This window comes from Argopecten irradians, chromosome 9 (assembly GCF_041381155.1).
Source record: "Argopecten irradians isolate NY chromosome 9, Ai_NY, whole genome shotgun sequence".
NCBI classification, from domain to species: Eukaryota; Metazoa; Mollusca; class Bivalvia; order Pectinida; family Pectinidae; genus Argopecten; species Argopecten irradians.
Genome location: NC_091142.1, coordinates 20,412,324 through 20,429,271, shown reverse-complemented (window position 1 = coordinate 20,429,271; position 16,948 = coordinate 20,412,324). Strand labels below are relative to the sequence as shown.

At 36.1% G+C, this 16,948-nt stretch overlaps 1 protein-coding gene across 4 annotated transcripts; it reads left to right on the top strand.

The window, feature by feature from the left end:
* The first annotated feature begins 642 nt into the window (after positions 1-642).
* On the top strand, positions 643-8,723 carry LOC138331741 (C-type lectin lectoxin-Lio3-like). 4 transcript variants are annotated; one of them, XM_069279499.1, is made up of 6 exons: positions 692-758; positions 3,238-3,357; positions 5,060-5,157; positions 6,083-6,164; positions 7,536-7,824; positions 8,627-8,723. In XM_069279499.1, the coding sequence occupies exons 2-6, from the start codon at positions 3,300-3,302 to the stop codon at positions 8,649-8,651; spliced, it is 552 nt and encodes a 183-aa protein (XP_069135600.1). In that variant the 5' UTR covers positions 692-758; positions 3,238-3,299; the 3' UTR covers positions 8,652-8,723. The 4 variants fall into 4 exon arrangements, with proteins under 4 accessions (XP_069135601.1, XP_069135600.1, XP_069135599.1 ...); XM_069279498.1 differs by lacking the exon at positions 692-758 and adding an exon at positions 765-2,926; XM_069279500.1 differs by lacking the exon at positions 3,238-3,357 and having other exon boundaries at positions 643-758.
* The last annotated feature ends 8,225 nt before the right edge of the window (positions 8,724-16,948 follow it).

The window sequence follows — 16,948 nt, the reverse complement described above, 5'->3', positions numbered from 1 at the left end:
GAGGACCATTTGTGTCCGATTAGTAAAGGCGTTTGGCATTTTACTGTTATCCCTCTATCTATGGACTGCGATTGCCAATCAATTAATGATCTTAAAGTAATTAATCTTTTTGAATCATTTTATTATGAAAAAAATATTTATCATATAACTGCCCGTCCAGCCATACCATACGGCAATGCCATAAATATCGTAAGACACACGCGCAATAACTACTGTTTTAATAAAGATGAAATTTAAAGTTTCACTTTTATTTTTATTAATAAAAGTTGTGTGATAAATAGAATCTTACACTCGTGCCTAAAGGATCTTTGCATATCAAGTTTTTGTACTTATTTGATAAATTCCATATCACATAGCCACTCGTGTAGGATCCTCTAATTAAGATTTTAATTAACAATAACGAGGTATATGTCTGATATATTTCGTTCACAAGGAATGTAGAACAAAAGATTTAAGTAAAAATTGCTTTGTGATTATGTTTGATAATTTGCTTCACTGATTTTTCATTATAATATTGAACAGGTCATTTAGCATTTTAAATCTTCTACATATTAACCATATGTTTACTTTACATTGGTTTCTATTTATGCACACAGATAACGAACATGCTATATTTGTCTTTGTTATCTTATATAGGACTTTATCACTGATCTTGGCATCTTATATAAATAATGGGCTGACACCAATTTATTTCCAAAGTGCTTGTACCGGAATCATGAATACACTCGCTCTGGCCATCCTTCCTCTGATTCTCCACGGTAATGTGTAAAAAAAATACATTTTACTCAATTGTTCTGTTTAATCGTTATCTAGAAAAATATGATAATTAAGGATACTTTAAGGAAAGGTGTAAAATTACTTATAGCGATATGCTTTTTTGCTCAGGTTGAAATAGAATCATGAATTGTTTCCTACTTTAGTTCAAATATATTTCAAATAGATATAGAGGATCTTATACTCATTGTATATGTAGTGATGTAACATAAAATTTAATAATTTGATATGCCACGAGCCTTTATTACGTAACCACAAGTGTAAGATTTTATTTACGCATAACTAATATTTTTTGTAAATATAGTGTCAGTATAAGGCGACCGGTTGAGGTGTGTGCTTGGTGTCGTCAGCAGTATGGGGTCAGCGATATATATCAATTATTGACCTTTGTTAAGGTTCATATAGTGTTATTTCTCCCTTGTACACTAATGAACTAGGACGTATTTCAAATTATACAAGGGCGATATTATAAGACTCTTTCATATGTGGATATGAACGATAGGGATATTCTACCCGAAGGTCACAAAAAGTTGTAAAATCCGAGGCTTGTTTTACAACATTTTGTGATCCAGAGGGTAGAATATTCCTATCCTTCATATCCACGTATGAAAGAGTATTTTTCTCTCATAATTCGACATTTATTGCAACTTTATTACTATTTTTCTCCGCCATTTAAAAATAAATTTGAAAAAACGCTACTGCAACTCAATTCTCCATACATGGAATTTGCAATTTATTTTCAACGTAAATTCCGTTGTTTGTATCTTTTAAAGTCAATCCACCTAGTTTCTGGGGGGGAAAAAGAGTTAAAATTGTACCCAGAAAATAGTAATTTTGTTGACGCTGTGACGTCACGAGACTTTATTGCATGGGTATCCATGAAATACAGCCTCAGGCGACATGGGTACATTGCCAGTATTACACGTGAGGTATGAGAGAAAACACCATATGGACAAACAAATTTTAATATTAGATATGCGTTTCTTTAACAAATGTCAAAAATAATATATCATGTGTATATCAATTACAAGAAAAGCATTGGTCAAAGAACGCCTCGCTGAAGAATATAGTCTGGGCAATGAAGTTCGCAAAGGAATATTGAATCGGTGTTTCGAAAAAAATTGAAAACTGAGTCAATATGCTATATATTGCACATCACGTGATGTGATCTAATATAACACTATAAAATGGGCAACAGTTCCACTACACAAGAAGACACAACACGAATATACTACAGTCTGCCAAAGCAAGCACCGCACACTACATACACGCTACACATCGCACACATGGGAGTTCATGTACATGACCCTGGCTGTTGATAGGACGTTAATTAATCAAACAAACAAAGCAGACAAAACTTTCCATTTCCGTTTTCATGTTCAAGACTGGCTCGGATTCTACTGTGACAATCAGGCGACGTCATATTTTGAGCATGGCGTTAAAATTTGCCTGTGACGTCACATAGCTGCGGTACATGTCGAATTTTCATTGAATGCATTACATATGGCTTACTATTTACTGTAAGAACAAGTACGTGGAGTAAATCTAAGTGTGTGATATATGCTATTATTTGTTCTCGGTGTGGGGATTTATAAAAGCTTCTAAGTGACAACTTACATAATAGCGAACGAAAAGGGAATGATTGGACAGCATCGGGAAGTATTGGACTCCGGAATAGTAATTTAAATGATGAATGAATGAAGGTTAGCATATCTAAAAATATTGGCAATTATTTAGATAATGTTATTTGAAAAAATAATCTTCTTTCACAGTCGGACAGAAACGGCGTATGCACGGACGTTCGGGTTAACATGTATGTTTCACACAATAAATACATGTAGTAAACCGTGCAGATCATCGTTTTAAGGGGATTAAATTTAGAATTTTTTGTTCTTTCTAACTAACTTTCTCCGAACGTCTCCCTCGACACCGCCTCACCTTTGACCATCGGTTGAGCACTCGTCCATGTGAAGTATGTTCTGATTTCTGACCGAGACACACCTAAGTCTATAAAAGTGGTAGTTTCTGCTCTTGCTTAGCCGCGCTTAGTATTTAGCGCTTAGCATTAAGGACGTGAGACGACTGGTTCGCCCGTTGCCAGTATAATGTGAGGAAGAGGTGTATTGGTTGGCGTCTTCGGCAGCATGCTTCAGTAAGTTTACATGTAACTATATAATAAGACTAAAGGTTCACTATATAATAAGACACAACAAGTATATACAAAAGTCTCCAAAAACACCACTCTTCACATACGCAAGACATCACATACATGGGAGACCGTCCTTAAGTGGCTATGGCTGTTTTAGGAAGTAAATATAATAAGCAAAACACAACCAGTTGATTTATTGAATCAATTCCATTAAAATGTAAAATTAAAAGGAAGATTTCAACTTGAACATTTGTATTAAAGTGAAAGCATTAACAAAAAATGCATTGGTCATTATCAACCATTTATTTGTCCAGATGAGGCGAACGTTTTAAGATGGCCTCTCTAACTTCGACTCGTCGAGGATTTACTTCAAGAAATGGTTGTACACTGCGTAACTGGACAGTCTACATGTCAGTGTTATCCAATTGATTTGGGTAATTGTGTAATAAATTGATAGGGAAGGTAAGAATATTGGGATTACGTATACTGTGTGTAAGTTATTACTGAATAGCTACATGTATGTATTAATCCTAATGTAATTTTAAAAAGTAATGAAGATTTATATATAAGAGGACAGCGATTTCAATGTATTTGTTTTATTTTATATGTTTTATATGATTCTTAAATAACATGTAACTTACTCATTTTGTCAAGACAATCGGCATGTAAGTTTGGTCCTTTTCTTCGCTTTATATGAAACAAATAACAATTCACTGTGTGACATTGAAGTATTAATATTTGTAAGGTCGCCATGTTTCGTCCGTCGTCGTGCGCCGTCCGTTGTGCGTTAACTTTTCACATTTTGAACTTCTTCTTAAGTTCTACAAGTTCCATTTGGCTTAAACTTGCCTGAAATGATCCTGACATGGTCCCGACAAAGTGTTGTTATTTTTCTGGTCGATCCGAAATCCAAGATGGCCACCACAGCCGCCATCTTGAAAACACATTTTGAACCTCTTCTCAAGTTCTACCAGTGTGATTTGGCTGAAACTTGCCTGAAATGATCCTGACATGGTCCCAACAAAAATTTGTTATTTTTCGGGTCGATCCGAAATCTAAGATGACCGCCATTGCCGCCATCACGAAAACACATTTTGAACTTCTTCTCAAGTTCAACCAGTGTGATTTAACTGAAACTTACATGAAATGATATTTCATCTCTGGTTGATCCCAAATAGAAGATGGTTACCATGACACCATATCTAATTAATTTCCTATACGATTAATGGCAAGGTAGTCAGATGAACGTTAAGACACTTGGGCCTCTTGTTTTAAATACTGAATGATTGATTGTAAGAATAATTGAGTGATATCGAATGATAGTATAGTTTATAAGTGGAATTATTCTATACGCACACGTACCTGTATCCACCTAGTCAACTAGCACTGTCGACGTCGGCGACGATAATTACATAAAGCAGTACTTACCGATAAGCGGATTAACTGTAGTTCGTCCCTCAATATATAAATACTCCTCTATACAAAGAAACAAATGGAAAAAAATGTACTTTATGCAAACGTAACAATAGTCTTATTAATTTATCAAAAAGCAGAATTTACAAATCTGCACTCTATTAAAATGATTAACATAAAGAATGAGACAGCCATTAAAAATACGAATATTTAAGAAGATCGTCGGCTCCATACATATAACCGTATAATAAAGTTTAGATTGAAATTGTACTTTCAAACACGTACAGATGTAACCAAAGCTCCTCTAAACCTTAATTTACTTCCCGTAAGTTTACCCTGATGCAAATTTAGATTGCTTACATCTACGTTTGTAAACTTTCCTCTGGAAACTTGCACTGTGATAGGGGTGTTTAAATCGGATACAACTGTCAGTAGTAGCTATTTCTTTGGGCAGTTTTAGTGTAAGATTGTGTGGATGGTGATAAGGGAGTGAGAGAGAGCCTTGCGATGATGGAGTAAGCGAGTGACTGGCAGTGATAGAGTTAGTAGCTGAAATGTAAGTGTACTATTAATTAATATACTATATGTTTACATATGTATTCTTTATATTTTGGAGATATATAACGCCCACGTAGTGTTATCCTAGACTTAGATGACTGTGTTACATTCTGATACCATAGATGATTATTTAAGTTAATTCTAAACTTTTTGTTGTCTATGAAGTTTGTGGAGCATGTACTGGAGGCTGGCATTCCTTTCGTCATGGCGGTCCGTGCTTCAAAATTTTCTACAGCCATCGAGTTAGCTGGAACGACGCTAAAGTAAGATATCCCAAAACACAACATTCATGAAATGTTTCCTGACGTCACAATGGATACGTCATTATTTTGTGAGCGCAACTCACGTCGTTTTCTCTGAAAAGTGTGACGCTTCCCTTTGAAACACATGACGTCATAATCAATGCCTACCCGCAAGGGCACAGCGTCAACAAAATTACTATTTTCTAGGTTCATTTTTTTTCAGAAACTAGGCTAGATTTACTTTAAAACATACAAACAACGGGATTTACGTTGGAAATATTATGGAATTGTCATGTACATGTATGGAGAATTATCTTTTCAGTCGCGTTTTTTTTTAATTTAATTTAAATTGGCGGAAAATCTTAGTTGTAAAATTGCAATAAAACGTCGAGATATGAGAGAAAAATACTCATTTATACATGGATACTAAGGATATTCTACTCTCGAAACAACAAAATATTGTAAAACCCTCGACAAAACCTCGTGTTTTACAACATTTTGTGAGTCTGGGGTTGAATATCCCTATCCTTCATGTCCACATATGAAAGAGTGTTTTCCTTTACATTTTTGCGCGTCTTTGAAAGCAAAATTTAGAAACGAAACACGAATTTAAGACAATTTTGACTATATAACTGCAATGATTTATATCTCATTACAAAAAATCCAAACGGTAGACACCCATCTTATCACATTGTCATAGAACCATGACGTCAATGTTTATTTTATGTCGTCACAATGTGTCTCTAATCGGGAACCTCTTCAGTTTCCGTAAACGAGAAAGTAATTTATCATTTACCGGAAATGCCGAAGGTTTCTGATAAAATGTGTTTCTTACCCGAAACAACCAACGAAAATGATTCTATTGCATAAGGCGAACATTATGTAACAGATGGGCTATATGATAAAGTATTATATTGTCTGACATTGTTTATTTTCTTTTTGGTAGAGAAAATGTGAGGGTGACCAACATGCTGTTCTTGCACAAGTGACGGATTATAGTACCCACACCCACCTGGTCAAACTAATTTGTAAGTCAAACATACCGTATAGCCGGTTTTTTTCTCGGCAAACGTTTCCGCGAATTGGAGCCAAAATTAGAACATTTGATGTTAGTGAATCAAAATTTTGCGATTTGTCTTGAAGTGGTTAAATATTTCATCCGATTACATTATCAGAGTAGGAATCACGTAATTAGAAATGCAAATAATGGCGATAGATCCTGCCGCTTTGACAAACATTTTGGTATACAATATTACCTAAATACATCTGTTTGTGTTGCTGCTCAACAGCCAGCGGGATGCTTTCTCTACATCCTTCCCCAACTCTTTAATGATAGTCTTCCTCGACTTCCACGTAATGCCGAGGGCACCTAACATCCTCCTTCATTACTGGCTGGGGAATCCTCGACAGCCTTCCTCTACTGGGATGTTCCATGCCTGCCAGCCTTTTCTTCCGCACTCGTCGGCCAACTCTGCATACTTAGTCCTTTTCCGCTCATGCGCCGATTCGCATCATGTCTCCCACGGCAAATTCGGTTCCACCATTACCAATTTCTTCTTGCTAGAATATACGAGCACTATGCCTGGTCTTAGTGCTGTCTTCACCACCTCTCGGAAGACCAACTTTTTCCTCCCAGGTCCACACGTATCTCCCAGTCTCCTACAATTCCTAGGATGCCTAGGTTGGTCTTGCTAATTGATTTCGTTGATGCTTGCCCCCCTTTTTTTAAACTGGATGAATATTGGTCCTTTCTGTATGCCCTTTGCCTTATTTCTCTCTCTTTCCAGGGTGTCCGCGAATGTATATTACCATCCAATCCTTGTTATCCAAGGCCCAAAAACATATTTGTATTATACATGTACATATTTAATTGCTTAAATTTTTATTAACCCACACCCTGATTATAATTGTAATGGAAATTTGTGTAAACAAATCTCTGTAGTTTATATAACAACCATTAGCATTGTCGCCTTTAAATGCTCAGTGGTTACATTTCATGGGGAGCACGGGATATAGTGATGGTCAAACACATAATGTATCCAGCAGTAATCACTTATATAAATACATGTACGTAATTGATTGTTCTTAGTGCAATTATATGTAGTTTTGAAGATGGACTGCACTCGGACAACCACCGGCGTAATTTCTAGAACACTGATTTATGATATGTCTTAGGTACTTCAGTTAGTGTCACTCCATCAGTACTAAGTTAATCAAAGGGGAGTAACTCGGATATGTCAGAATGTAGAGCAATCGACTTTCCATGTTTTCAAATTATGTTGAATATTTTTTTTACTTTTACATCTAGTTTCTCGGAGGTGCTGGGATTTCCCTCTTCTGTTATACAATATAATGATTCCTGCGGTTTTTAAATCGATTTAATGTTTTGTGTTTTCCAGCCGATACACATCCTGTTTCGGGCAGCGACCAATTCTTTATGATTGGTGCTACTGACTACAGCGGAAGCTGGACATGGGAGAACCAGCAATCCCATGTGTCAACGAGCCATACCTACTGGTTGGACGGAACTCCTGATAACTATTGTAGACCACAACCCTGTGTGGGACACCAGCATTGTCTGGCTTACACCAATAAGAATAGTGGTGGTCGTTACGGCTGGGACGATATCTCGTGTGACGTTCACACCGATTACTACAATTACTACATCTGTGAGAAGAATGCATCTGGGTAATTATTTTCTTATCAAATGTTGATCTGTAATGTATTAGATTACCAGAATGATAAAGCGTGAAAATATATAGTCCTGTCCGCATTTCATGTTGGATTTGATTGGTCTGTTGGTTCGTATAATTTCGATCAATTTGAATGGTTGATTGGGTTTAATGTCTCTCAGGTTTTAGTCTCGTTGAATTCTCGTTTCAACCTAGATCAAAGATTATTTGAGATGTTCAAATAAAATTTATCGATATCTGTAATATAACCTACCACTTTTTACCACCGCAAATTTTGTCAAAAATATTTATCTTGCATTGTTGGTAGATTTGTATCCAGAACTTTAAGAACTTTAAGAAATGAAAGAAATTACATAGGAAAAATTTGACTTGTTAGAAGTGTTAATCCTTTTGTAGGATCACATAAGAATGGCCTGCCGTGTACTGTATAGTTGCAGGGGCTATAATTTCGCTAAAATCGCGGATCTTTCCAAATTCGAGAAATTTAAAACCTCGCGAAATTTATCAAAATTACGGTTTACATATCCTAGTTTGTTGTATGAATGACGGTTTCAAAGACTACAAGGATAATTCACGAAAATAAACACCCGCGAATAAGTTCCAAATGGTAAATCGCGAAATTTGACATTCGCGAAATTTATCATCTATACAGTATACGATGTGGAATCTATTACACTTCACAGCTGATTGTAATATTTCAGATAATAAATGAAGACAACATGAAATCAAGTTTTTATCACTAGATATGTTGAAATAACATAACAATAAACACCAATACAATTTGTTTTTCTTTTTAGTCACAGCGGACCAGTCGTCGGCTGAATATGACTTCTTGTTCTTGAACCAATGATGCATATTTAAACATTATATTTAAATAAAATTGCATTGCCACTACTTGCTTCTTTTTTGTGTGTGTGTTATTTTCTCTCTTTTTTTTTAAATTCATTTTAAAAGACAGAACTCAATCCGATTACGATTTCATGGGTGATGACCTCCTTATCATACATTGAACGTGGCCACAAGTATTCTCTTTCAACGGAGAAACCCACACACATTTTCGGAGACAAAAAAGTGTTATTTTATCTGGTTGCAACAACACAAGGTTTATTTCACGATAAATTGTCATATATGTAAAATTAGCTTATCAGATATATAAGGAATGGACACCTTCTAGTCATGGTAGTATGTGAACAATCAAAACGCAAGAGATTATAAATACTTTTTCCTATGAGGGTATGAAGTATATGGATTCTCCACTCAAGATGTCAATTACCTACATGTAATTAAGAAACTCGGAGAGTGGAATTTTCATACTCGGCGAACGAAAGAATATCTAAACTTTTGAATAATTAATTTTCAATTGTTTTGATACTAAACCTGACTTTCTGATTGGCCAATACTTTTTTGCATATCACTATGAAAAAATCGAGAATGGCGCAACAACCCAATATCATTATGACGTCACAATAGAAACATTGACGTCAAAACATAAATTCTTAAAACCAATAGAATCATACACTAAAACCTATTTTATTTCATTAAAATGTAAAATTTCATCGGGTTATGAAAATATTTTGTTTGCAAACGTTTGTGAGAATCCGCTTCTCGAAAATGGAAAAGTAGCCTAAGAAATGAAAACAAAATATTTCAGTAAACAATATTATAACTTGATTTGAAAAATATCTTTAACCTCCTTTGAACAGCCGGGTTTTTCAGAAGTAGAGGAATCACAACTAGAGCAATCGAATTCATGATGAACGGTTGTAACAAAGCGGAACATTGGTTTGTTATATATAGGATCCAAAATCGAGACCAGAATCTTTTCAGTTGAAATAAGTAATGTTTGCTACCAACGATAGATAAAGGCTTACAGGGACTTACTACGATTGGCAAGATAGACCTTTGTTTAACAAATGAGTAATTTGTGCGATGGAAAATATTGGTAGTTAGTGCTAAAATCGATTTTTTTCCAGCTAAATTGAATATTTTATCAATATTGTCCCTTATGTTAAGAATGTGATAGTATCATCTACTGGTTACAAAGAATTCAACAAACGCAAAACATTTTAGTTAGTTACTGTCTGTTCTAACATCTTAAAACCATTTCATCATAAGGTATTGATGTGTTAAGTGCATACACTAATATTAACAATACTAACAAGATATTTTGTTTAAGCCTCATGTTTCTTGTTGTTAGTTTTTTTGTACCATTTAGGGGTATTTAAGAAATGATTTCATATTTGAAGATTTAATGATCAGAAATAACCTCAAACGTAGAGAATATTTTTTGTTTAGGTTTGATGTAATTCAGTTCTGTTTACTTCAAAGTTGAACTGTTCGAATGTTTGATGATGTGCTAATCCAGTTAACGTCAGAGTTACCTCCCTTCGACTTACCTATCAGACGAGGGGGTCGACAACAGTATCACTGAATGCAGCAATGTTTCTTACTGTCACCATTGTAATTTTTTCCACATATTACAGGAGTCTCCCATAACACGCACGACAGCAAACAAACAAATGGACAGTCGACTCTGGCGATTTTTAATACTATGAATATCCCATAGTTCTCATTCATCATTAAAAACGCCAACACCAAAGATGTAAGTACCGAGGTGTGAATTATGACCTACATTAATACTTAAAGAGGGACAGTCTTAGACACAGCTTGCTCCTTCTGGATGTTGATTACAGAAGACCCCCCCCCATCTGCTAAGTCTTGTTTAGGGTGGTACAATGTTGGATTTGGGAGACTGTGGTATGTTTGTGTGCCCTGCTTATAGTGAATACTCCTACCTATCTGAAATACTATTAAAGCACTAAAAACAGGCTCATTCGAGTCCCTTCATCGTAACATAAACTGCTATAGAGACCGCAGAATCAGATGATTTCCCATAGACGACAACGCTAACGTTTGCCTCTTAGTTTTCAAGTCTAGTCTTTAAGCGCTAATTTGGCGCCTGTTAATAGAAAATAGAAATATCTACAATATTACTTAGTTTTTAAACGGGGCTTGCCGGGCATCTTCTAATGAACTCCGCACCAAGCATGACTTAAACTTTTCAACAGATTGCTTTCTTGATTATCTCCTACTCAAAACACTACATCAACATATCATATAATGCCCAACTCACACTATAAAAATTTTTAACTGATGCTACCTAAATTCCCAACAAGCAGGATATGTTTGAAGCATTAAACTCTCTATGGATCCTTCTTTCCAAGGGACACGTTTCATAAATCCAGATTTGGTTTGGTGTTGTGGTCTCTACAGAAGACAAATCCGGAACCTTTTTCACAATGGCGAACGTTCAAAGCAAGACCAACAGAAGGCGTCGTTCGCTATAGAAATAGGTGCACGTTGGATGACGTCAATAGTGGGTTTTATAAGTATTCATTTAATTCACCAATTTCTGAAGTCAAAGGGAAACTCGTCAAAACTGAATTAGCATTAATCTATCAATATTACTACCATAAAACACGTTTATAACGAAGCTCTGGGGACCATCGATATTACTTCGTTATAAGCATAGTTCCTTATACATATATTGTTGATATGTATAGCATTATTTCAGTATCATTATTAATTTAAAATGTGCGGCTCTTATTTAGAACATTAGAAGAGGGTAAATCAGGTCAGCACGTTCACTTCAGTACAAGCGTCTTTCATAAAGGAGAAGGTACGTTAAGACTCGAATATGGCCGCAAAATTAATTCTCCTGTAAAGAACAACATATTTTGCCATATAACAGTTGAATACATTTGCTAACACATTACATCCCGAAAATATCCCGCATGTGCCAATTATGTTCACTATGACGTCATCAACATGCAGTTTCCCGCCATATTTCACAAAAATCCTTGAAAAATCATACTTTTTGAGTGGTTTTCTATAAAAATGAATGTGGCGGCCTTCGTGGAGCAGAAAGAGATTTTCACACGTTGTGTAACGTGTATTTACGCATATCCATGCAAAATATAAAGTTGTTCCAAGGTGGCGGCCAAATCCATTTCAAGCCTTTTCTAACCTAAAGAGGATAAATTTCTAGCAAAATTTGCCGAGAAGAGGAAAATCATCAATTTGATGACGTCATAGGTGGAGAACATCGTGTACATGGTTATAAAAAGTTATGTTTTGATGAATGGCAAGTATGAGAGTATTTATTGATGTGAAATTGATGTGGATCAGAGTTTATATTTTTCGGCCTGAAAAATTAAGGCCAAATACTGGTCCTATCATATCTACTCCTTTAACCTTGTGACTGGGTTTGTTATCCTAGTAAATCGTTATCTGAGTACTTATAGTATGTATCAAGAGATCAGTGACCACGTTTTTCGTGATATCTCTCTATTTCATGTAAAGGAGATCACTCATAAGGTGACTTCCGGTACAAGTCATAGGATTCACTTCACCAATATAATAATGACATGGTAACATGCAATTCTATTATTTGATCACATTCATTGATAATCGTAGAGATAGGGTTTCATAAAAACACGGTATACAAAATCGAAAGGTTTCATATATACACGGTACACAGTATCGAAGGGTTTCATATAAACACGGTACACAGAATCGAAAGGTTTCATATAAACACGGTACACAGAATCGAAGGGTTTCATATAAACACGGTACACAGAATCGAAGGGTTTCATATAAACACTGTACACAGAATCGAAGGGTTTCATATAAACACTGTACACAGAATCGAAGGGTTTCATATAAACACGGTACACAGAATCTGAAGGGTTTCATATAAACACGGTACACAGTATCGAAGGGTTTCATATAAACACGGTACACAGTATCGAAGGGTTCCATATAAACACGGTACACAGTATCGAAGGGTTTCATATAAACACGGTACACAGAATCGAAAGGTTTCATATAAACACGGTACACAGAATCGAAGGGTTTCATATAAACACGGTACATAGTATCGGAAGGGTTTCATATAAACACGGTACACAGAATCGAAGGGTTTCATATAAACACGGTACACAGAATCGAAGGGTTTCATATAAACACGGTACACAGAATCGGAAGGGTTTCATATAAACACGGTACACAGAATCGGAAGGGTTTCATATAAACACGGTACACAGAATCGAAGGGTTTCATATAAACACGGTACACAGAATCGAAGGGTTTCATATAAACACGGTACACAGAATCGAAGGGTTTCATATAAACACGGTACACAGAATCGAAGGGTTTCATATAAACACGGTACACAGAATCGAAGGGTTTCATATAAACACTGTACACAGAATCGAAGGGTTTCATATAAACACGGTACACAGAATCGAAGGGTTTCATATAAACACGGTACACAGAATCTGAAGGGTTTCATATAAACACGGTACACAGTATCGAAGGGTTTCATATAAACACGGTACACAGTATCGAAGGGTTCCATATAAACACGGTACACAGTATCGAAGGGTTTCATATAAACACGGTACACAGAATCGAAAGGTTTCATATAAACACGGTACACAGAATCGAAGGGTTTCATATAAACACGGTACATAGTATCGGAAGGGTTTCATATAAACACGGTACACAGAATCGAAGGGTTTTATATAAACACGGTACACAGAATCGAAGGGTTTCATATAAACACGGTACACAGAATCGAAGTATTTCATATAAACACGGTACACAGAATCGAAGGGTTTCATATAAACACGGTACACAGAATCAAAGGGTTTCATATAAACACGGTACACAGAATCGAAGGGTTTCATATAAACACGGTACACAGAATCGAAGGGTTTCATATAAACACGGTACACAGAATCGAAGGGTTTCATATAAACACGGTACACAGAATCGAAGGGTTTCATATAAACACGGTACACAGAATCGAAGGGTTTCATATAAACACGGTACACAGAATCGAAGGGTTTCATATAAACACGGTACACAGAATCGAAGGGTTTCATATAAACACGGTACACAGAATCGAAGGGTTCCATATAAACACGGTACACAGAATCGAAGGGTTTTATATAAACACGGTACACAGAATCGAAGGGTTCCATATAAACACGGTACACAGAATCGAAGGGTTTTATATAAACACGGTACACAGAATCTTAAGGGTTTTATATAAACACGGTACACAGAATCGAAGGGTTTTATATAAACACGGTACACAGAATCGAAGGGTTTCATATAAACACGGTACACAGAATCGAAGTATTTCATATAAACACGGTACACAGTATCGAAGTATTTCATATAAACACGGTACACAGAATCGGAAGGTTTTATATAAACACGGTACACAGAATCGAAGGGTTTCATATAAACATGGTACACAGAATCGAAGGGTTTCATATAAACACGGTACACAGAATCGAAGGGTTTTATATAAACACGGTACACAGAATCGAAGGGTTCCATATAAACACGGTACACAGAATCGAAGGGTTCCATATAAACACGGTACACAGAATCGAAGGGTTCCATATAAACACGGTACACAGAATCGAAGGGTTTCATATAAACACGGTACACAGAATCGGAAGGTTTCATATAAACACGGTACACAGAATCGAAGGGTTTCATATAAACACGGTACACAGAATCGAAGGGTTTCATATAAACACGGTACACAGAATCGAAGGGTTTCATATAAACACGGTACACAGAATCGGAAGGTTTCATATAAACACGGTACACAGTATCGAAGTATTTCATATAAACACGGTACACAGTATCGAAGTATTTCATATAAACACGGTACACAGAATCGAAGGGTTTTATATAAACACGGTACACAGTATCGAAGGGTTCCATATAAACACGGTACACTGAATCAAAGGGTTTTATATAAACACGGTACACAGAATCTGAAGGGTTTCATATAAACACGGTACACAGAATCGAAGGGTTTCATATAAACACGGTACACAGAATCGAAGGGTTTCATATAAACACGGTACACAGAATTGAAGGGTTCCATATAAACACGGTACACAGAATCGAAGGGTTCCATATAAACACGGTACACAGAATCGAAGGGTTTCATATAAACACGGTACACAGAATCGAAGGGTTTCATATAAACACGGTACACAGAATCGAAGGGTTTCATATAAACACGGTACACAGAATCGAAGGGTTTCATATAAACACGGTACACAGAATCGAAGGGTTTCATATAAACACGGTACACAGAATCGAAGGGTTTCATATAAACACGGTACACAGAATCGAAGGGTTCCATATAAACACGGTACACAGAATCGAAGGGTTTTATATAAACACGGTACACAGAATCGAAGGGTTCCATATAAACACGGTACACAGAATCGAAGGGTTTTATATAAACACGGTACACAGAATCTTAAGGGTTTTATATAAACACGGTACACAGAATCGAAGGGTTTTATATAAACACGGTACACAGAATCGAAGGGTTTCATATAAACACGGTACACAGAATCGAAGTATTTCATATAAACACGGTACACAGTATCGAAGTATTTCATATAAACACGGTACACAGAATCGGAAGGTTTTATATAAACACGGTACACAGAATCGAAGGGTTTCATATAAACATGGTACACAGAATCGAAGGGTTTCATATAAACACGGTACACAGAATCGAAGGGTTTTATATAAACACGGTACACAGAATCGAAGGGTTCCATATAAACACGGTACACAGAATCGAAGGGTTCCATATAAACACGGTACACAGAATCGAAGGGTTCCATATAAACACGGTACACAGAATCGAAGGGTTTCATATAAACACGGTACACAGAATCGGAAGGTTTCATATAAACACGGTACACAGAATCGAAGGGTTTCATATAAACACGGTACACAGAATCGAAGGGTTTCATATAAACACGGTACACAGAATCGAAGGGTTTCATATAAACACGGTACACAGAATCGGAAGGTTTCATATAAACACGGTACACAGTATCGAAGTATTTCATATAAACACGGTACACAGTATCGAAGTATTTCATATAAACACGGTACACAGAATCGAAGGGTTTTATATAAACACGGTACACAGTATCGAAGGGTTCCATATAAACACGGTACACTGAATCAAAGGGTTTTATATAAACACGGTACACAGAATCTGAAGGGTTTCATATAAACACGGTACACAGAATCGAAGGGTTTCATATAAACACGGTACACAGAATCGAAGGGTTTCATATAAACACGGTACACAGAATTGAAGGGTTCCATATAAACACGGTACACAGAATCGAAGGGTTCCATATAAACACGGTACACAGAATCGAAGGGTTTCATATAAACACGGTACACAGAATCGAAGGGTTTCATATAAAACACGGTACACAGAATCGAAGGGTTTCATATAAACACTGTACACAGAATCGAAGGGTTTCATATAAACACGGTACACAGGTTATATAAGAGTATAAAACTAGCATATGTACATTGTAAGTACATCACGTGACTACTGGATTATGATTGGTTACACACACACCACTCTTGAAGTGACGCGATAGTGTGTAAAAATGTATTGTGACATCATTATAACGTTGTGCTTCGACCAAGACGTCAAGATTGCGAAGGAAACATGTGTTGCTTTTCTACAAAAGATAGTTCCCTAGTCCAATATTGATGTACTTTAAATTCTTCTTGAAACTGAATCTCGTTTAAAGAAATAAACTTCTGTGATATTTAATACTGTATATAATGTAACAACATTTAACAACAGGCTGTGGAAATGAAGGTAGCATTGCGAGGTTTCCTTTGACGTGTTTCTGTTACGATAAAATGAACAGGGCTCATACACATGTGAAGGCTAATCAATTACTAAACCAATTATGGCCTGGCGTAGAGGGCATTATTGCCTCATAGTATTGTCTTGTTATTGGATATTACCTCGCTTTCAGCTCGGGCAATATTTCATCCCTTTACAAAATAATAGGAGGCAAATGTGCCCTCTTAACCAAGCCATAATCTATTGCTAGAAGTAAAGCAGCAATGTAGTTATAATGCTGCCATTGCATAGCTTTTGGAATCTACTTTTACATTTAACTGGACATATGTGGAAGCTAATTTTATATTGAGCCGTGAACCTTTAATTGTTCAGGATCTGCTCTGGT

Excerpts from the sequence above, each read along its gene's own strand:
- LOC138331741 (XM_069279499.1), top strand. The coding sequence starts at position 3,300 with ATGGTTGTACACTGCGTAACTGGACAGTCTACATGTCAGTGTTATCCA. Across the intron at positions 5,158-6,082 it reads TTAGCTGGAACGACGCTAAA|AGAAAATGTGAGGGTGACCA; the intron begins GTAAGATATCCC and ends TCTTTTTGGTAG. Across the intron at positions 7,825-8,626 it reads TGTGAGAAGAATGCATCTGG|TCACAGCGGACCAGTCGTCG; the intron begins GTAATTATTTTC and ends TTTTCTTTTTAG.